At 42.0% G+C, this 22,150-nt stretch overlaps 1 protein-coding gene across 10 annotated transcripts in view; it reads right to left on the reverse strand.

Moving 5' to 3' along the window:
• Window positions 1–2,593: 2,593 nt before the first annotated feature.
• FGFR2 (fibroblast growth factor receptor 2) overlaps window positions 2,594–22,150 on the reverse strand; it is an 80,972-nt gene continuing 61,415 nt past the window's right edge. For 7 of the 10 annotated variants that reach the window (XM_058810820.1, XM_058810819.1, XM_058810818.1 and 4 more), the window contains 9 exons: window positions 18,928–19,078; window positions 16,096–16,217; window positions 15,346–15,456; window positions 14,410–14,600; window positions 11,433–11,555; window positions 10,114–10,184; window positions 8,257–8,394; window positions 7,352–7,457; window positions 2,594–3,792 (listed from right to left, as the gene is read on the reverse strand). In XM_058810820.1, coding sequence (XP_058666803.1) covers window positions 3,628–3,792; window positions 7,352–7,457; window positions 8,257–8,394; window positions 10,114–10,184; window positions 11,433–11,555; window positions 14,410–14,600; window positions 15,346–15,456; window positions 16,096–16,217; window positions 18,928–19,078 — 1,178 coding nt within the window. In that variant the 3' untranslated portion in view covers window positions 2,594–3,627. Of the gene's footprint in view, window positions 3,793–7,351; window positions 7,458–8,256; window positions 8,395–10,113; window positions 10,185–11,432; window positions 11,556–14,409; window positions 14,601–15,345; window positions 15,457–16,095; window positions 16,218–18,927; window positions 19,080–22,150 lie in introns of all 10 variants that reach the window. The other 3 variants (XM_058810821.1, XM_058810814.1, XM_058810812.1) reach the window with 1 other exon arrangement.

Below are 22,150 nucleotides of genomic sequence, written 5' to 3' on the forward strand. Positions count from 1 at the left end.
TTTAATTTATCACTTTGAGACCATTGAACCTTTCACTAAAATGATGCTCTCTAAACCTCAGGGTTGTGTGGTGCTTTTTTCTCAAGGGTTACACATGAAAATTGCTGCATTGTCCACACACCTTTGTTCATCTTGCCTCCAGAAATAAAACAGTCAATTTATTTGTTTTTAGACAAATTTGTAACTCACAGCACAGCTGAACTCTTTTGTAAAGGCAAAATGAACCAGATATTGGATGGTATAACATCAACAGAAAAAAGAACAAGCTGTATTCTTATCTGATGCATACAGCCTGCGCTATTTGGTATATTATAGCCAAAAATTGCAGTCTTGTCTGAAATATCACCCTGATATATCACCCCTGCTGCTTGCTAAATTACAGTAAAAAAGTGGAAACCCTCCAAAATAGGCAGCATCAACTTGTTTATGGATTTGAGCTGTAACAAACCTCACTTCTACATCATTTTCTCATATATTACACAGAGTTGATTCAAATCAATACCTAAAGGTGGGACAAAAACCAAGGAGATGCTGAAGGGAACTGATCACACCCCTCATTATCCACATCAGTGTGAATCCACTTCCTGACAAAATGCACTCTCCATCACTGCTCCCATTAATAACTTTACTTTCAGATGAGATAGCAATCCCAAATCCTCAAGCCTTCAACTCATGAACCATCCAAAGGCAGGATTTTGAACAAATTCCAGTGCCAGATTTTATTTTCTGGTGCCTGGTTTCCTCTTGCTACTCCACACACAGAGGATTTTCTGCTTCTCCCCCCAAAACTGAGGCTTCTGTGCCCTGCCCTAGAGCAAGGGTTTCCACAGAAGGAAATCATTCAGCAGGCAGAGGAGAAGAAAGTCTTCAAATAGCAGGAAAGAATAAAAACTTAATCCAGGGATTACAGTATAAAATTAGGAAAACGGCATAACAAACTTCAGATAACATTTGTGGAACTGTGGAATACCTCCGAGGTGCAAATCTAACTCTCTGAGAGCTAAAAAAATGAACACAGAAAAACCAAATCACCTGTTTAAAACAAAATCAGGGCAACAAATAAATTGACATTAATTAACAGCACCTTTCAACCACATTTCTGCATGTTTTCATCCTGTTATTTTAAAAAGGTACCAAAGTAGAAGAGATGCACTTAAATCCATTTCAATACAAGCAGAGCAAGTTTCAAGATGCTCTGAGAGCCTTTAAAAAAATCTTGAAACCAGACACGTGTCATTACAACCATTGTGGTTTCTGTCACAGTAGCCACCTCTGCTGCTGATTGGAACAGAGGTTGTGGGGAAAGGGAATTTTGGTTTCCAGTGAAGTCAGTGGGAATCTTCCAATCAGATAATTCTTAATTGGAAACCACCAGTTTTTAACAGAAACTTTTTAAAGGCGTTTCTTAGGGTTGGCATGGGGTTTTCAGTCAGAGTAGAAAGAGGCAGAAATGAAGCAAAGAACATTTTGGCATCTGGAGCATTTCCAGAGCACGTGGTGAAGAGCACATCCAACATCCCTCTCCAGGATAACCTGCAGCAATGTGACCAGAAAGTTCTGCCTCAAGCACAGGCTGTTTTGGGGTGTCTTCCTTCTGCTTCCAAGTTAAAAAAAAAAAAAAAAGGAAAAAATACAACAGAAAACTTTTAAACTCTTGCCATGACACCAAACTTTTTCCCTCTTTCCATCTGTTATGATTTTTTTTTAAATCTCCCATGCAAATGGTCCTCCAGCCTCCCCTGAATGAATCAGAAACCTCACTAATTAAAGGATACAGCCTAAATAAAAAGAGAACATACTTTGGGTCTACATTATGAACACTTCAAGTCATTTTCCACCAAATATGTACATATGTTTACTCAAATAACCCATGATATTCATGAGTAGACTTTTAAAACACAGAGGCAAAAGCATTATTCCTGAAAGGATTGCTTTGTAATGTAGGATCTATGATAAGGTCCAAAGGAAGATTTTCTGGACATGTTCCATTGCTTCATGTTCAGGAAACCATTTTGTATGACACAAAGGATTAGGAAAAATAAGCTGCATGACATTTATTTTGTAATTTTAACATTAATATCTGTAGAAACATTTTATTGTCAGTACAAAAGTTAACAGATTTTAATACTTATTTTACCCAATTAAAAATTATTAAAAAAAAAAAAAAAACAAAACCAAAACAAACACACCACCACATTAAACAGTGAAATTTGCATTCATATTCCATGGCCATATCAAAGTGAATGTTCTGAAAGTAAAAATACAAGATTCTGTAAAAAAGATGCAAACAACAGTGATATTCTAGCAGAGGCCAGTGCTACACCTACTGTTATGGAATGGTTCAGAAGGAAATACTGGAGTCAGCATGAATTAATCCCCTAAAAAGATGCTGATATTCCTATGGCAAGCTGTCATTATAAACAACTTCTCTCTTTTTAACTTAAGTTACAATAGAGGGATAAAGGCAAAAGATCCAGGCCAAAAGGTCTGGAACCTATTATGCAACAGAGGCAAGAGAATTGTGGATAATTTGATGCATGTGCAACTCAGGGTAGAAGCTCAGCTCCTTTTAGAGCAGTCTGTTCTGCTGTGGTTATAGATCAATTCATGTCTCTCCTTACTTTAAGAACCTTCTTCAAAATGTCCTTTATTTTCTTTCTTTTTTTTTTTTGGGAGTGGAACGACTCTGCATTTGGACCTTAAAGGAAAAAGACTTTCTTGTTAAAGGATTTGGTTGTGATAAGAATAATCATCTGACACTGCAGTTTTCAACCACAAATAAATCAAAAGTTTAATTTCCCCAAATTAGTTATATACTGTAAATATTTCTTTTCTTAAAGATCTGAAAACTAGTAAAGTCTGAGCAATATATCTACTAGTCCTCTGTGCTGCCTGCATAGAAATGCCATTTAAATTACAAAAACACAACAACCCTATAAACGATTAACTGTTTTGTACATTACCAATTAGTTAATAAATTAATGATATACCATTTTCCCTGAAAGCAAAGTATTTTCCACCTTTGGATGGTGAAAAATAAGAAATTCTGTGTAAGAACAGCATTTAGCAAATAGCTGTTAAAAAAGAGACTAATTTGCTAGGTGGATTGGGACATCCATTTTTTAAATCAATACAAAAAATAATTCATTGTAAATATATATAATATATATTTATACATATTTTTGAATATATTTACATACATCCAGCACCTATATACTGCATTTGTGCTCTGTAAGTGTGTGCCAACATATATTTTCTCCAAATATTACAAAATAAACAAGAAAGGCAGACCCAGAGTTTGCCTCAAGTCCAACTGGTCCATTGTACAAACAAAGTCTGTTGCAGCTCACAGGAAGCCAGAAAATTGATAGCAATGGGTATCTCGACACAGCTCATAAACATTCTTCTTTCTTGGGAACATCTGAAAGCTGCAAGTGATGAGAATCTTTATGTAAGTTCCGACCGCTTTCCTCCAAATTATTTTTTTTTTTCCTTTTTTCTTCTCTCTCTCTTTTTTTTTTTTTCCGCATTTCCTATGTACAAGCAGAAACGTGAAGGTCCTGGAGGAAAGCTTTAGCTTTGCACACGGTAGGTAGCTTTGATGTTCTCGCCTCTTTGCTCCTCCTTTCATGTTTTCACGCTCCCGTTCATGTGCTGGTACTTGGGGAGACAAGGCTCGTAAGGCATCGGGTCGGGCGAGAACACCGAGTCGTCCCCCGAGGAACACGAGCTCCTCGTGTCGGGGTAGCTGGGGGAATACTGTTCCAGGGGCCCACTGAGGTCCAGATACTCCTGTGGCAAGAGGAATAAAAGCAAGTTTTTAGCCAGCGAACAGAGCTGACAATAAAATGTCACCACTGCGCGGGTTTTGGGAGGGAGCGGTTTGGGAATGACACTCGCTCGCTGCGAATCAGCTGCCTTCAAAACTGCCTCGTTGCCTAAATACCTCATAAAACAAGGAGCTCGGCTAGGGGAAGAAAAAACAAGCCAATAACACGGTATTTTCTGAAGTCCAACATCACCAGCATTAGCTGTGTCAGTGGGAATAAACATGGCAACCACATCAAAAGAGGGCTTTTCACTCGCAATGATAAAAACGAAATTTCATCCTAAATAGAACCATTTTTCTTTAGCACATGGTAGTGATTTGGAGAGGGAAAGACTCTTCCAACTCTGTATGCCTTTGGTCACTTTGAATCTCTGTTTTATATTCTGTGATATTAAATTTGTGTTTCAACATGCAGTGGCATACGTGCAAAAAAGATCTGAAGGAAAAACAAAATCAAATTCACACGATTTGGGTTTTTGACACCACATATTTGTGTCTTGTGTGTCCCAGAGTAGCCATGACCAAAGTAGTCATTAAAAAAGGAAATATCATCTGCTGAATCCAAGTTTTGGGTTAAGGCTCTTTTGCTCGAAACAACAGTTTTGGCAAGAGAATAAAGTTATTTTTCCCCTTGAAATGTTCCTTCTCTTTCAACTTCTAAAGGCAGCTGCATTCATTTAAATGCAATCTCTTCATTTGCTAAACCACAAGTCATGATCATACTGACGAGTCGAGTCTTCCACCTCAGTCAGTATTTTATGCTGCTGTGCTTAGGTTTGGGGTAATTTAGTCCTTTGGCTAACATTCCTTTTTTTAAGTCAGAGGTTCAGTCATTACCATCTTAGAGTTTAAAAATGGTCACCATTTTAAAAGGAGGGTGTGGTATGTTTTAAAATGCTGGAAAATTTAATAGGGACCAAAAGGAGGGAGTTTGGATCTATTGATTACTGACTATGTGGCTGCCCAGGCTCTTGAAAAATCCACGAGGGCAATCCTGTTACATACTTGTGGATTAGAAAATCAGCCCTATGTGAGCAGAAATAATCAGACATTTTCTAAATAGATAGAAGAAGAAAGGATCCCAGTCTTTGAAGAGCCAGGGCTTTCCCAGGGGCTATCAGACATGGCTCATCATATCAGAAGACTTGATGTAACTCAGATATGAATTCAGTATTGAAGACAGGATCCTTATCCAGTGCCAATAGCCAGAGTCACACCAAGGGACACAAGAACCAGCACCAGGTTGGTTTCTGGTGCTGACAAAGCACCACAGCCACCAGGCTGACTCCTGGTGACTTCTGCTCACGTGGGTCACAGAAACATGGGAATGAGACCCTTTTGGGGAAAAAACCCCAGCAATAAAACACATTAAAAACCCAACAAGCAAAGATTCAACATGGAAAAGAATGAGGTGTTACTATTTAAGCAGAAATCATTACTTGCACAAAAGCAGAAGAAATTATTGGCTGCCCCAGCAAAATGAGTTGTTGGGCAAACCAGACTGAGCCAGGGCTATTCTGGGGGGCAAGGGAGAGTGGGGAGAGGATAAGCAGTGAGCCTGGAGGACCTGCACTTCAGAAAGACCATGCAGATTGCACAGAACCAGAGATCTGCAAAGCTGTGGAGGAAAGTGGGACACTTTGGAGCTCTCAGGAGACACCGAGATGACGACAAGCGCTCGGGAACATGAAACGCGCTGCGAAGACAAGTGGAACGATTTGCTTTCTATGTCCAGGGTAAATAGAACAAAAGCAATATCTGATGTTGAAAGATTAGAGATTAGGAAAACAAAGCAACAGGCTGTCCAGAGGCGATGCCGAAATACAGCAGTGGAGATCTGTGAGGACAAGTTACATAAACATCTGTCAGGAATGACAAACGTATAGTGGGCCCTGCCATAGGCCCATCAGATGGACTGGATGTGTTCCTAAGCTTTTTCCAGACGTTTTTTCCTATGATTCTAGTCTAAAGTAATTTACATAACCCTAAAGGCCTTTTCAGGTTAACTTTGAGATCATTCCAGGTCTGTGAGCAGTACGGGGTTGGGAAGGCTCGACGGTTAAACGCACGCAAGAAAGAAAGCAATATCCTTTCCCAGGCTTGGAATTGCAGCCCAGAACCTCCCTCTTGAATTTGCAAACACGAATCCAGTCCAAGCCACCCAGCACTCTACAGTGGCAGCCAGCCCACCTCCAACTGGTCTTGTGAAATCATGTATCAATTAGGCAGGAAAAGATGCAGGGAGTAATGGATGAGGTGAAAATGGTAACAGGACACAGGGCTACATCCATGGCTCCAGAGAGAGAGCATATTCCTTCATATCTCACCCTGAAGGTGCCACTTTTTAGAGAAAGCCTTAAAAACAGAACCCAGATAAATTCACAGCTGCTACTGAAGCCAAAGAATCTTTTTCAACCAGATCTGGGCAAATGATCATAAAAAATGCCACCTCTTTATTCAGGTTCTCCTGTCATCTCCATTGTGAAAAGGCTTTCCCAAAGCTGCTCCACAATCCATTTTTCATTTCTCAAACAATTCAAAAAAATTAGAACATAATAATGTTGAGGAGCCACATAGAGTGATTCAAATCTTCTTTTCTACAAAAGAGCAATAACAAATACCAAAATCTTGTTTTGAAATGGTCAAATCCAGTTGTTGCAACTTTCCGGTGTAACTGCTTTGTTCTTTTTTTGCTCCCATTAAGCATTTCATTTCTCAGAAATAATAGGAGTTTGCAGAATATTTCTGGGACACCAAGTATTGTCTCTCAAAAGAAATTTCCACCAAAAGAATCAACATTTCCATCACTTGTGACTTTCCTCAAAGGTGCACGTGGTTCAGCGATAAGAGGACTGATTCCTGTGTGAATACCCTAATCAGTGTGTTCCTTGCTAAAACTAATAATATCTCAGACCTCTGAAAGAAAGCTCTTCAAACAAAGCCTGCCTGCGTTCACACAGCCCAACCTGCAGCAGTGCTAGGCAGGACCTTTGGATAATTGGATGGCTGTTTGCACATCCCCCGTGGGTCCTCATTCCCTCCACAGAGATCTGTTGCAGTGAACCTAATTCACTCTCAGACACATCATCTGAAATCTGCCATTGACGGTTTCTCCTCTCCTGACCTACATAGCAAGGCTGGGAATCAAACTGAGCCAGCAAATGAGAGCCACCAGGAACTCCACACCCCTCCCTGACGTGCAATTCCTGCTGAAACACAAACACTGCCCCTCAACCTGCCACGTGCCTGTCCCTCAACACCAAAACCATCCAGAGATGCAGTGAGAAACAAACAAAAACTCCTCAAAGATGTGCTTCTTTTGAGTTACATAATCCCAGGCATAATGGCAGGAGAGCCAGGATTTCATAGGATACATAGCTTAGCTGCGTGTAACCTCAGAGGACAATGACAAACAGAATAAGGAGTGAACCTGAGCAGGATTTCATAATTGAATAAATTCCATCTGTCCCCTGAACCATTTTTCCTGATCAGCAGCTTGTGGGGGGGAGACACTTTACCTACCTCATTAGTTGTGAGAGTGAGGATCCGATCCAAGTCCTCCACCAACTGTTTGAAAGTGGGTCTGTGAGAAGGCACAGCATGCCAGCAATCTCTCATCATCATATAGCTGGAAGAAACACACATTTGCCTGGCTTAATTAAAATCACACATCCTCCTCACAAACCTTTCCATGCACAGTCAGGGCTGCCCTTCACAAGGAAAGCAGTGAGCACACACAGCTCTGCTCAATGGAACACTGAAAATCCCCAAACCTGGACAACACCCCCTGTCTCAGAGGGGCTTCCTACTCCTGTCTCTCCCTTGCTCAGTGTCTAAATTACCTTTTTGTGGGCCCAATTCTGTGGCCCAGCAACTTCAAAGGCATTAAATTACAATATTTTTAACATGTCAGGAATTGCAGTCTTTGTGAAGAAATTAAAATGCAAAAAAAAATTTAAATATAGTTAAGGTCTGTATTGGAATACCTGAAATCACACTCCCCACACCACCAGGAGATAATGCTGTGCTACAACAGGACTTCCCAGATGTATTTTGTTATGCATAAAAGCAGCCTGATGTACCTCACCTTTGATTAGTGGTATGTGCAACATTTATGAATTTCCACGTTGGTAACATTAAAATCAAACAAATATGGGCGTAAAAACACTGACAGAGACTGGCTTGCAGATGATTTCTTCTTTCTGCAATAGGATCACAGCAGGGTGTGCAAAGAAGCATCCTGTGCCAAACATTCCCTGAAACCCTTCCCATACCTTTCCCTTACACATCTATACCCTCACAAACATCCTGAATTTTAGAGTCAAGCAGTTCTGAAAGTGTTTGATTCTTCTGGAGGGGGCACTAAACACATGAACTCAGCACAGCTGTGCCCCTCAGCCCTGGCACAGCAAAATCAATGTCCTTACAGCTCGTTGGTGCAGTTGGCAGGTTTGTCCATCCGGTGCCCCTCTTTAAGCAGCTTAAAAAGTTCCTCCACTGGGATTCCTGGGTAGGGTGACCCTCCTAAGGTGAAGATCTCCCACATTAACACACCAAATGACCAACTGCAAATCAAAGAGAAACCTGCATTAATAGACCTGCCTGGAAACAGAGAATCCCATCCCTCCTAGAGGTGTTTAAACCAGGTCTGCCTGCCCAGAGCAGGACAGGGATCTGGGAAGTGCATCAGAGGGAAGGACAGCATTTAGGATGGGGACTGACCCCAGCATGTTCCCAAATCCCCTCCTCTCCTCTGTCTGGTGTGCTCTGAGCACTGCCCAGCACTGCATCTTCACAGCTTAATGACTTACAGAGCCCTCCCAGCCCAGCTGGGGTGCAATTATGTGGCAGGATATTTTGGAAAAAGCAGACTGCTCAAAACAAAAATATTTTGCGTCACCCTGCCTTTCTTTTATTTTTTTTTTCTCTCTTTTGTTGCTAACTTCTGCTAGGAAATGAAGTGGGATAATTTTTAAGCCAGCTTTCCTGCCTCATCCTGCCTGGCTGGCAAGCTGGGGCTCTGTGGCAGGCAGCTCTGCCAGGTGAGCACCAGCACAGAGCCTGCACTGGCTCCCCAGCTCCTCTGCAGCTCCCCCAGCTCTGTATTTTAGTAAACTGTTTGCACAAACTTACAATAATATTATCTTTAGCCATCTTCAAAGCCACCATGGGGCCAAGAGTCTCCAAGGCCCAGCACTGAAATCCTCGTGTTCCCTGGCTGCTGAGGAGCTCAGGCTGACTCTCAGTCCCCAGCCAGTGAAGTGGTTTAATCCAACTTCACTTAAATATTTTGCCAAGATGTTATTTTAAAACACAGTTTGATCCACCCTTAACCTGTGTATATAGTTTCCTTTGTAAATGATGTGGAGATTGCAGGAAACGCCTCAGCAAATGATTTTCTTAAGGAGAGAGAAGCTTGGAAACTGCTCCAGGTTAAAGAAAGAAGAGATACTTCTTATTTTCTCCATCCTGCCTTTTTCCTTTTTAACCCTGCACTAACTTGCATAACCTTTTGCTCCTCTGCTGGGAAGCATCCAGCCCTTTACAGTTCATAGTTTTTCTTGGAGAAATAAAAAACAGAATCTTCATCTGTATTGCATAAGAAATAAATGTCTACTTCAAGCACATAGAACTGTAATAGGAAGCAGAATAAACCCTGAGCAGTTGCATCAGCCAGTGGCTCTGTGCACACATTAAAAGAGTTTTGAACTGTCAGAGTCCAATGATTTCCTATTACATGTGAAGTACTGCTGGGAAGCAACTCCACTTCTGAAAATCAGAGAAAACTTTTCCAGCGTACCCAGCCTACGTTTTACTGCACCGAATCTCAGCACAGATTTTTATAAGAAGTTTTCAGGAACTTTCTCCTTTTTTTTTTTTTTTTTTGTCGTTCTTTTCTCTCTCTCCTTTTATTTTTTTAAACCTGAAGGAAGTCCAGAGCATGTCAAAAGGCAAGCAAATTAGATAGACTCTTTGTAGCTGCACATCCGTAAATAAGTTCAAGGGGGGAAACTTCCGCAGTGACAGAAGGAGGTTAGCATTTTCCACCTTTCATGTGCTTTGAAGCTGGGCAGATTAGTAACAGAGCACTGGTTAGCAGTCTACCATAAAATCCTCACTTTCTAAGGGCAAGTCCTGTTCCATCTATTAATATGTGAAACAGAATGAAAAGTCTTAAAGGACAACAGCAAAATATACATGAAATATCCCAAATTTTAACAAACTCAAAGCAAAACAAGCCTCCCTTCCCATGCCCAAAACCCGAGTGAAATCAGGCCACTTACACATCACTTTGATGTGTGTAAACTCTGTCAAACAGAGCTTCTGGAGCCATCCACTTTACTGGAAGCCGTCCCTGTGAGTTTGGAGAGGAAGAGGAATTAAATGGCAGCAATTGGCAGGATGATTTCTCTAAGAGCTGTCTGCTAAAGCAACCAGCACATGATTTACCTTGAGCATTTTCAGTGAGAGAACACTAAGATGGGCTAAAGTACAGAGACTGTTATAAAAATGGATACAAGCATTGAACATAAAATTAAAAGCAATTAAGAGTTCCCAACGATTTCCCAGAGTGCTTGCTAGGAGAATGGTAGGATAAGTAGATCAAAATCAATAGTATCATTCTGCAATGGCTCTTTAAAGATAAAAACCCCCACAATTATTAAACTTCTGAAAAACAAGCCTGCCTGCAAAAATAAATTGATTACTAAATCCAAGACTTTTGTTTTCCTGTCCCAAAGCTCACAGTCAGAGCTGCCTGTTGCTTTGCACTGAGCCTGAAATGAAGAAGGTTCAATCCCCTCTAATGCTGCTGTACATGGTGGTTCTGGCTTTTGGAAGTAGGCAGATGTTAAATTAAAATGCCACTAATCACTTAGTGATTTTCATAAATAAGCCACTTAACATGATTGTTAATACGAAGCCATATTTATACAAATAAAATCTGTGGAACTCAATGAGTTCTGCAGAGCTCCCATCACATCCCAAGTGCAGCTCAGCAGGACCTTAAGAGATCCCCTGAGGAGGTGTCAGGAGCTCAAACCAGGTATCACTGCTACATCCCAAATGTTTTATCTTCCTGATTTGGTACAGGCTAAGCAGCAAAACAGTGAAAGTGTGGGGAGTAAAATAAACTTTATCTCTAGCCCCACTTTGAGATCACCATCACAATCTGCAACAAGCTAAGTACAGGCACAGGCTGAAGGCTGAATGTGACATCACCACAAGTAAACAGGATTTTTATTGTGGTTGTTGCTGGCATTGTTTGTATTGCAAGATCCTAGGCTGGGTGCTAAACCAGCTGGGATCAGCAGGAATATTTCCAATTATTACGACTGACTGGAGTCAGGGACACAATAAAAAAAAAAAGTTATTGTATTTCAGCATTTCTAATCCTCCAATATGCAGCCTCTTTGCTTATCTTTTTAACCAACTGTCCCTGTAAGAGGAGACAGAAATGCTCATGTCCTTGATCCCTGCTTTTTTGTCTGGGATGAAAAGTGAGTCTGCTGTACAAGGAGCCCATTAACTTTACAACCATAGTTCTGAAATGAATCACTGAAAGAAACACTTGTTTCCAGAGATTAGAAAACCATCCACTTACATTAGTAGTCTTTTTATAATAATCTATATTGTTGATGTCTCTGGCTAAACCAAAGTCTGCTATTTTCATGACATTGTTTTCCGTTACCAAAACATTTCTTGCCGCCAAGTCTCGATGGATGCACTGGAAACAAAAAAGAAGAAAAAAACAGCCCACTGAAATAAACTGCAGCAAAAGTGGAAGAACTTCAACACCACAACTAAATCTCCTTTATAGATTTTAACCTAAATGACCAGGTGGGAAATCCACACATTCACTACAAGCCTGTGAAAGATGATTTTTCTTAATTATTGCAATCCATACCCTCAGCTGCTGTTTCCATGGCCCTAAGAAGTGTCTTAGAAAGTCCTGATCCTGCTTAAATCTTATATTTTTGCTAAGGTTAAAAGCTGTGTGGCGACCCAGGTTGTGCCAAGCATTTGGTGATGCACTCTCCTTTACATGTGCCCAGGTACAGGTATAGCAGTTTCATCAGAAATAATGTTAATGAACAGTTTTATTGTGTGGCTTCTCTTAAATTATATTGTCTCACCAGAGATAAAAGCTGGCATCCAGTCTGAATCAGCGCAACTGTTTTTAATAGTAAAGATATTAATATAATTGTGAGCAGGATGTCTAGGGTGTGTTTAATTATTTCGACCACAAGATTATAAAAACGCAATTATGAAAAGGAAAATTAAAAAAAAAAAAAAAAAAAAAAAAAAAAAAAAAAAAAAAACAATCAGGGTTTGACTGTTTGTTTTTAAGACAATTCTGTACTGAAACTAAACCTATTATATCCTGAGAGATGTTCCCTTCATGTCAGCATCATCCTGGCACTGAGGGGACTCTGATTGCTCTGGGTATTATTCCTGTGTTCAAGTAGCTTTATTAGGGTTGATACTAAGTGGCAGTGAGGGCATGGTAAGAAACACTGCACTTTGAATCCCAGCAGGATATTTTATTTATTTTCAACTTTAATATATTTTTCCCCTCCTCAGTTTTGGATAACTTTTGACACTGTATGTTTAATTTCAGTATGTGCATAGACACACTACAAAAAGCAATATAACAACCAGCATTTTTTCTTGCCCTTTTCTTGCCCCAGCAAACTGCTGAGATCTCTCATCCCACATGGGTAAAATGAAGTCTCTGCTCCTCACTGGGTTAGCCATGGGGAACTGCCAGGAAAAACCTGCTCCAGCAATGCCTTCAGGAGCACAGGACCAGCCAAGAGTGCACGATTTCAGCATCCCATCAGTCCTCTAACTCTGCATCAGCAATGCTGTGGTGGCAGAAACAACATGGGCCAAGCTTCCCACTTTTAAAATCATCCATCCAACCTTGGAAATGGGATACTGGTTCTAAGTACAACTGCCTGTAAGGCAAAAACTTCTTGTGAGGCAATGGGTAGGTGAACAAACATCACCTTCACCATTTTCTTTATTGAAGTCTCAGTGAGCCCCTTTATTGGGCTGAAATAACAAGAACCCTGCCCTTCTCACAGTGCAGGCATGATGGCCATACCATGAGAAGAGCAGCTCTCTTATTATTCCAGCTCAGAAAATGGATCCCTAAGGGGAGAGGAAGGGGTGAAATACAAACAGAAGTGGTGGGATACCTGGAGCACAGGAATGCACAGCTCTGCTCTGTGCTGCCCCTGCTCTCCCTCTGCCTTGGGCAATGCCTCTCCATCTGCCCAGCACAGCACAGCACCAACCAAGTGCTTTTGCAAACAGAAAAGGCTGCACTGGCTCTTGGGAGTGTCCTACAGCAGCACTTGAGAGCTCCTCAGGAGGACACTTGCTCTCAAGAATGGCTGATGAAAAGATTTATGTTTTCCTTTCATATCAGCTCTGCTTTCTTGGGCCTGGCTCACTGCCAGGCAGGAGCTGCAATAATTTCCAAGAGAGATATCCTGAGGTGTGTCATCTAATCAATACCCCTGCTTTACTGCATTAGAAGAGCTGTGCCTTGCTGTCACGCACATCACCCTGCTGAGCTAAGATTTACTGTTTCAAAACAAAAAGAATAAAAGCAAAATTAAACCTGGATTCCCTCTCTTCCCCAACCTCTACAAGGGCAGAAAAAACAATAACAAAATCATGACTCCACACAACAGGAATGGAGGGTTACACTCAGCCCTGGTCTTTGGTTAAAAACAGCTCCATACTTGGGAGTGGACATGACTGGAAATCTGGATAAATCCCGCTAACCACCCCACACCCTGCAGGAAGTACTTATCATTGCTATCTGCTGCTCTGGTTTAGCCTTTGGGTCCAAACATCACCCTGGGTATCCAGGATGGCTCGTCCACTAAGCCACAGCATGTTTACAGAGTTAGTTATAGGGGGCTATTTAAGGTTTTATAACTATGATTTAATCAAAATGCTGGTTAAAAAGAAATGCTTGAAGACAAGCTTTAGAAATAAGTATCTGGGGACAGGGATAAATAAATTCTTTCAACCAGCTCACTTTCCTGAAACACCAGTTTACAGTAAAGTGTATAATTCAAGTGACTAATACCCTTCACTTATTTTTGCCTCTTCTGCCCACTCTTTTTGCCCTGCTGACTTGGATCTTCTCAGGCCTGCCTGTTGTTATTCTGTACAGCCACCGAAATAATCTGTTTTACACCACAATGTGAAAGGATTTGGTTGGTTTGACTGGAAAAAGGAGGCAAACAGAGGCTGCTGCTCATGGGTGGAGTGATGTGAGTTGTGTAACCAAGTGACCACCTGTGCTCCTACATTCAAACTGCAGATACATGCACAGTATTTACTTTAAATGATCCACTCCGGGCCTCATTTCAGCAATACTGCTAAACAAAGATGAAAAACCTTTTAAGTTCATGAATTTTCCCACTGATCTGCAGGGCTGTGGGTTACACAACCTCCTTGAGGCAGCTCCTCCTCCCCAGCAAACTCCTGAACGCGAATAAGACAAGGAGAAAATCAAACTGAGATAAAAGCTCTGTGTTCGCTGATTTTCCACCTACTTTTTGGGAAGCCAGGTACTCCATGCCTCGTGCCAGCTGGTAGGTGCAGGACACCAGGTCCTTGAATGTCATCTGCTCCTCGGGCACCCTGTTGATGTCGAAGGAGTACTCCATGCCGGGCGGGCGGCGCGCTCGCAGGTACTCCCGCAGGTTCCCCTTGGAGGCATATTCCACTATCACATACAAAGGACCTTGGCAAGAAAAGAACCGTGGCAAAAGCAGGGTCAGGTACCAGGGTAAAGTGTTTTTTATGTAAAAAAAGCTTTTAGTGCACTATGATTACTTAAATGAATCAATGAAATGGGAAAATGGCGAGCACCGCCTTAAAAAATAGGAATAAAAGGTTTGGATATGGGGAAGTGATTGCTCAAAGCTCCACAGCAGGAGTGGCAGAGCCACAATTAATGCCTTAAAGTCCCTAAACCCTGCCCCAGTGCCTGTTCCTTTCAGACCTCGCCATGTACGGAAAAACAAATATTTTCAATCACAAAATAACCTGAGATCTCTAACAAAGGGAAAGCGCGTCTTAATTTTTTTTAATTCCCAGAGCATTATGCCATTCTGCATCACTTTATGTAGAGTAATTAGCTTTTCCAGGAGTGAAAGTACTCATTTCAAATTTGTGGGGTGCAAGTTCTCCTAAAGAAGGGCTAACAATTCAGAACAGCAGACTTGGGTAAAGGCCCCGCAAAAGGTCATTTGTTCCTTACAGCAAGGGATTAGAGAGTTTTCATATGATACAGGACCCTTTCTCATATTAAGGCTGCAACTATAATGAGAAACAGAAGTTAAAATATTGCTGTTAAGCTAAAGAAATACCTAAAAATCCTATCACGGCATGACTGCTTCCTTAAAACCTCTTGAAAAATTATGATTAATGAGACTTTCACAGACCTGTTGGAAAGTCCTGGTTTACTTTTTTTTTTCTCTACTCACCATCCTGGGTACAGGCTCCAAGAAGATTGATGATATTTTTATGCTTCCCAATCATTTTCATCATCTCCATCTCCGACACCAGGTCAGACAGGTCTTTTTCTGTGGCATCATCTGCAGAAGACACAGGTTCAGTTCATAAATTTTAGTGTGCCAGCCTCAGCTTCAGTAAGGCTCATCAGCTGGTGTAAAATATGTGTGGCTCAAAATGCAAAATATGGGATTTATTTTCCAGTTTACACTGCACATCATATATTATGGCCAAAAAATAATCTCAGCCTCTTTGGTGGACTCTTAAGTGTTATTATGTAAAGTGGCAGCACAGCAAGATCAGAGATAAAAAAGCACAGCAAGACCAGACATAAAAAAGCTGTCCTTAGCTATCAATCCCCCAATAACACTGCCTTTCCTGAAAACTACCCTTACAATTAAATTCAAAATAAATTGGTACCAACCACCTGGACTGAATGGGCTCAGATCTACACAAGGATAGCCTGTGACATGAAATAAACTGAAAGCAGAGAGACCCACACGATGCTAATACATCTCCTGGCTCCCAAATAGTCAGTGCTCAAGATAAACAGGCTGTCAAGGGTGCAGATTTACACCCCAGACTGCTGAAGGCTGAGGTCAGCTATGTGCTCTTTGACCCACCCCGCAACGATGACAGAGTTCAGATGCCACAGAAGAAAATTCTCTGGCTGAGAGCCGCCACACTGCCCGTTCTGATCCCTAATCACCCAATTTTCTTACCTTTCAACATCTTCACTGCCACGGTCACTGCTTCTTTTGGCCTGTCTTTGTCAATCCCCACCGCCTCGGCCATGACCACTTGGCCAAAGCAACCTTCTCCCAAGGGCTTGCCCAGCGTCAGCCTGGAGGTGCAAACAGCAGATTAACACACAGCATCTGCTGCAGGGGTGCAGCCAGTGAAATTCCAGGGCTAAATATAAAAACCTTTCAACTAAAAACCTTTCAGCAACTTGCTGCAGCGCGAGGGAGGGGTTTATCATATGGAAGCAATAAGGGCTGGGGGCGCGTCGGTTTCCGCGCGCGCCGGGGTGTGTTTGCTTAGGGGTGGTGGAGTGAGCAGCTCAGAAAGGCACAGCAGTCACTAAACCCAGATTTTGAGAGCTTTTTGAGCTCTCCTCAAGGCTGCACTTGATGGCTTGTGAGGAGATGCAGTGTGGAGGGGCAGAGCTTTGAAAGAGCACCAGAGCATGGCTGGAGTTGGAGAGCAGCTAGCAGCAGGCCAGCGTCTCCTGTCACTGTGTCAGAGCTGCTCATCTCTGTGTCCACACTGACTGCAAGGAGGTGGGAGTCAAGTTTCAGCCACAGAGGGTCCAGCACAGTGGCTCTTTCTTGGCTGCAGGCTCTTTGCAGCCATAAAAGTCTTGGCTGAGGGGACCAGAAGGTGCCTCCTGCCTGCAGAGCCCAGGCTCTGCTCAGAGAGGGGAGGCAGAGACTGGGAAAAACAAACTCGGTTGTGATCACAGCACCAACACCAAACCCTCCTAAAAGGAGCAGTCACTAAGTGGGCTGTGCAGAATGCATTTTCTGGAGCATATTCCTGGTTGCAAAACCTGCTTAGATCTAACAGACAGACATAGGGGCGTCGAACTCAGCTTCATGAGGAGAAAGAGAAGAAATAAAAAAGAAACTTGAAAACCTATGGGCAAAATCTTTTTGATTCCAGCCTGAGTGCTTAAGGGCTAGTGCCTTTACTTGCAGAGAATACCTTGTGACACCCAGCAGCAGTGCTGTGGCAGGAATCAGGGAGGATGCTCAGTGAGTGTGATGCTGATAACGTTATCCAACATAGAGGCCAGATTCAAGCATTTTTGTAAACAAATTCTCAAGGACTTGACTTTCCATGGTCAACAAGAGGCCAGATTCAAGCATTTTTGTAAACAAATTCTCAAGGACTTGACTTTCCATGGTCAACAGGAGGATTTCACAGATATCACAGATGTAGGGATTCAGTCTTAAAAGCCTGGACACCTGTCTTCCACGATGAAGCACAGGGAGAGGCTGTCATGCCATCACCAGGGATGTTAGATGAGGGATAAGTGATTTGAACCCCTGCTTATCTGCTCGGGCAGGGGACAGAAGTGAGGTGGCTCCTCCTGAGGGCAGCCAGCTCACTCTGTCACATGGGTTCTGGCTTCGTGAGAATTCCTCGAGCTGTTTTGGGCTGGTTTCTAAAGCAAATTCAAGTTTTTAAAAGGTGCAAAGACTGAAGGGCAGCATATGATATGCTGAGGTCACCCTGCCTTTTCTCCAGAGCTAAAACTGAATTTAGGGTCTTGGCAGAGAACAAACATTTGCACTGGAAACTGGTTAATTTATGTGCTATTGCCCTGCTAGGACCAAAATTACAAACCCCTCATTGTGTGCCTGCTGCCCCCCAGCCTAATAAACTGCCTCTAAATAGTCTCCTTTCATTGCAAATCTGCTCCCCCTACATTTGTGCTCAGCACTGGGTTGAAATGTTTAGCAACTCTAAAATTTTCCGCATTTAGTGGATCCCCCCAGGGCAGGGGCTGACAGGAGCACATATACAGACCCCCACTGTTGACCAGAGTGCTGCAGGTGGCAATTACAGCCTTTTGCTCTTGTTTTCAGCTAAACCAATCAAATGATTTCCAGAAGAGTTATCAGAAAGCTCAAAATTACAGTTTGTCTATTCAAAAGTTACAGCCCTGAACTTCCAGAGAGAACTGTCCATGATAAAAGGTGTTATTTTCTCAAAAGACCCTAAAGACTTCTTAAAGCTAGCACTAATTCTGACAAATAATCATGTTCATAAAGGTTCTACCTTTGTTAACATTATCTCTCTTCTGCATGCTTTTTTCTTATATTGAGCAATATGGTTACAGTTTTAATTAATTATGCAAAAGCTCATTTTGTATGTTAGTCAACAGACTTTGAAGAAAATATTATGCAGCCATGTGAATTTGAATATATCAAAATTCAGTATGCTCTGCTTGAAACCCATCACTTTTAAGCCACAGAAATTGCACATGCATGCACCCAATGTGCAAAATGTTCCCCTACATTAAAAATAATCATCTCTATTAATACATGTCAATACAAACTCAACACCAAATCCTACCCAGAGATATGACAGAAAGAAAAGATTGTACAATAGTATAATTTAGACTTTCTCTATCTCATACATGTTGTATTACCTGTTTTTTTAAATATTAGCCAATTAAGTAGTCAACTAAGAAACATGGGGAAATCACCATTGCCTTTCAACAGTGCTTGCATGTGGATATTTTTCCCAGTCTGGATCACACCAAATTTTCCTAACTTATTTCCTAACAGAGGAGCTACATTTCAGCAGAGCATCTCAAAACCTGCAATAAATCTGAAAATATAATCGGGGCTGCAGGCAGAAGAAATTCCATTTCTATTTAACCAAACTGATCTCAGACAATTGAACTGGATCTTCAGAGCAGCTTCAGGTAACTGAGATTTTTCTTCAAACCAGAAGAACCCTGGCAGGCACGAGGAGTGATGCTTCCCCCTGCCATGTGCGTTTGGGGTTACTCAGACACACAGGGGAAGCAATCCACGTACTTATCTCTTGGGAACTCCCACTTTGGGTCTTCTGGCAGCTCATACTCCGAGACTCCAGCCAGCATGGGGGCATCAGCAGTGGAGGAGAGGCGGGTGGTGATCCTCACCAGGGGCGTGTTGGAGTTCATGGAGGAGCTCGAGTCGGCCGACACCTGTGGTTGCAATGCAAGATGCAACAAGGGAAAAAAAAAGATGGAGATGTAATCTTGTCCCAAAAGCTGAAAAACACCAGCACCTGACACCAAGCCAGCTCAGAACCCTGGTGTTAGGAAGTGGCTGAATCTAAAGTCTTGGTTCTAGTGCTCTGTTCTCACATTTAGCCTCCTCTGTATGCACAATACTGGCTCTAATGGCTGCCAATGCTCTCAGTCTGTCCCCTAAATCAAAAACCACATAAGTTTTAAATTTATTCCCTCAGAAGGCATTTTTGCTTATCATATTAATTTTTTTAAAATAAACTGGCAGTATTCACATCACTTCCCTCAGATATCCAAGTGGGCAGCTGATACCATGAGCAGAGGTGACCAATAAGTTCTCTTTTTCCACTCCTAGTTGTCCATGTCACCACATCTTTTCCCAAATCAGCACACCCAGGTGGGGCTCCATCTCTTCTCCCAAGGAAAAGCAACAGCACAAGAGTAAATGGCCTCCAGGGGAGGTTTGGATTGGATGTTAGGAACAGCTCCTTCAATGGATGGACTGTCAGGGCAGTGGTGGAGTCACCAACCTCAGAGGGATTTGAAATATGAGCAGATGTGGCACGTGGGACATGGTTTAGTGGTGGTCTTGGCAGGGTTAACATTTGGACTCAACGATCTTAAAGGTCTTTTCCAGCCTATATGATTCTACTACTTTGTACTTTCCAAGTACTCAATACTGAAAGCATCAAAAAGCAATCACAACACTTCAGTTTTCAATTAACTACATTCTTACTCTACAGGAAATGTGGGGAAGAGGTCCTAAAAATAACTCAGTTTTGAACCTCTGGAGTGTGATTTCTCATCAGCTCCAATATCATCCTTAGAGTACCAAAGGTACTTATTGATAAATATTCTGAAAAAAGAGGCTGCTGCTCCATCCATGCAATTTGTTTTGTTGTGAATCTTCTGTAAGGCTGTTTCCTCAAGCCTGCAAGCAGCAGCCTGACATCTGCTGCCCTCAGAGCTTCAAGTGAATACTAACACAAAATAGAAATGCTTGTATTGTCAGTCTTCCCCTCCTGAGAGTGTATCGTCCTTCTCTCTCCATGCCACGATTGCATCCTGGCCAAGCCCAAATCCATCAGCCAGGCTGGGATGAAGATGTCACAAAGCCACCACTGGCACCCATCCTCACACCATAGAGCAGCAGGTTCTTCTCTTGGACCCAGCTGGAAGCCTGGAGCACCAGAGCACCCACACCTTTATCACCTGGATGAGGATCAGCTTTGCCACCAGGTTTGCTTATGTAAAATGCCACCAGGTTGCAGCTTTGTTCCACAAAATTAAGATTTAAAAAAGGCATCTTTCTAAAACCAGAGGTTAAGAGCGGAAAGAGGTTTCATAAGGAAGAGAATGTTAAGGGTTGCTATCAAAAAATGAATGTTGGTAACCAGATTTGCAGCTGACAGACCTTTCCTGATATCAGAAACAGCTCCTGGACACGAGATGAGGCCATGGAAAGAGAGAGTGAAACTGCACAAACACAAGGCCACCATTCAAAAATGAAAGGTGACTGCTTCTGCCCCACTCATCCCACCATCATGAATGTTAATAATATTTACTTTCAACAAATACAAGTACCTGGCACATTCCTCTAGGAAAATAAATCCAGTGACCACTTGGGACACAAACAGAAAAGCAGTATTAAGGCAGACTATGGAGCTGTAAATAAATCAGTGAGTGAATATTGAATGGAGTCCTGAGAGAGAGAGATGCTGCCATGCCCAGCCTGCAGAGGGGAACTCACCTGCTGCACCAGGCATCAGGACAACCAGGGCTGGAATCTGATCTGCCTTTTTTTTTCCCCCCCCCCTTCTCATTTTCATTATTTCACAACAGTTTGAAAATCATGCTTCATGAAATGAACCAGCTCAGCACCAAGAAATGTGCAAAATGTGCAAATCTCCAGTGTGGCAGCTCCTCTGCCCCCAACCCTCCTTTCTCGAATTCCACTTTTCTGCTATTTCTGGCCTCCATTTTTCTACCTCTCACCACAAACCTATCAATACTCTCTGACCACTTCCTCCATATTTCCAAAATCTACTTACTATTCTCCAGTCATTCTACCAAGATCTTTATTCAAGTCTTGATTCTTATATCCTTTATTAATTAACATTTCTTTTTCTTCTGCACCTGTCTTTGCCATTACAGCCATTGTTTTCAAGGGACAGAAGCGAAGCTACAAAATTTAGATACTTTAGGTATCAGAAATGGTCCAGAGTTCTGGATTCTGGGATCTTGGTTTTTTGGGGTTTTCTTTGGGTTTTTGTTTGGGGTTTTTTGTTGTGTTTTTTTTTTTTTTTTTTTTTTTTTTTTTTTTTTTGTTTGGTTGGTTGGTTTTTGTTTTCATTTTTTGGGTTTTGTTTTTGTTGTTCTTTTTCTTTTTTTATGAATACTACCATTGTACTAGACACTGTCTGGATCTCTTCCAGAGTTTCACTTTTTCACTACTTTTCACACTCACCATTCAGCAGCTTTAGCCTGGTTAAAGCCTATAAATACAAACTTGCAATAAACTGAAATACTCCAGTGATGCATTTTAAACACAGAGCTTAAACAGCAATAATGTATAGAAAAGAGCAGATTAAAGGCTCTGCCAGTTTCCCTTTTAACACTACCCCACGTGTTTACCTCACAGCAGAACTGTGTGATGGGCCACAGATACTGGAGGTAACCAAAGTGCATTAATGATGAGAAATCCAGAGGAACTGCTCCACGCCTGGGAGAAGACAAATGCACTGCACTCCCAGGGAATATTCTCCTGATTGATTAACTGGAGCAGTACAAGGAGTTACAGCAACTCAAGGGCTATAAAAATCTGCTCCAGAAAAGATGAAGCCAACCCAGCCTGGCCTGTGGCTGGGGGAGATTTTCTGGTTTGAAATGGCCTCTCACCTTTCCTGCAATAAGAAAGGATTAACCTTTGATCTCCTCCCTTGAGCATTTTTTTTTTCACTGCCTTAGAGCACACTATAAAAGACTGAGGAAAACCCTACCTATTCCAAGGTCAGGAGACATGGTCA

This window comes from Ammospiza caudacuta, chromosome 9 (genome assembly GCF_027887145.1).
Source record: "Ammospiza caudacuta isolate bAmmCau1 chromosome 9, bAmmCau1.pri, whole genome shotgun sequence".
In the NCBI taxonomy this organism is placed as follows: domain Eukaryota; kingdom Metazoa; phylum Chordata; class Aves; order Passeriformes; family Passerellidae; genus Ammospiza; species Ammospiza caudacuta.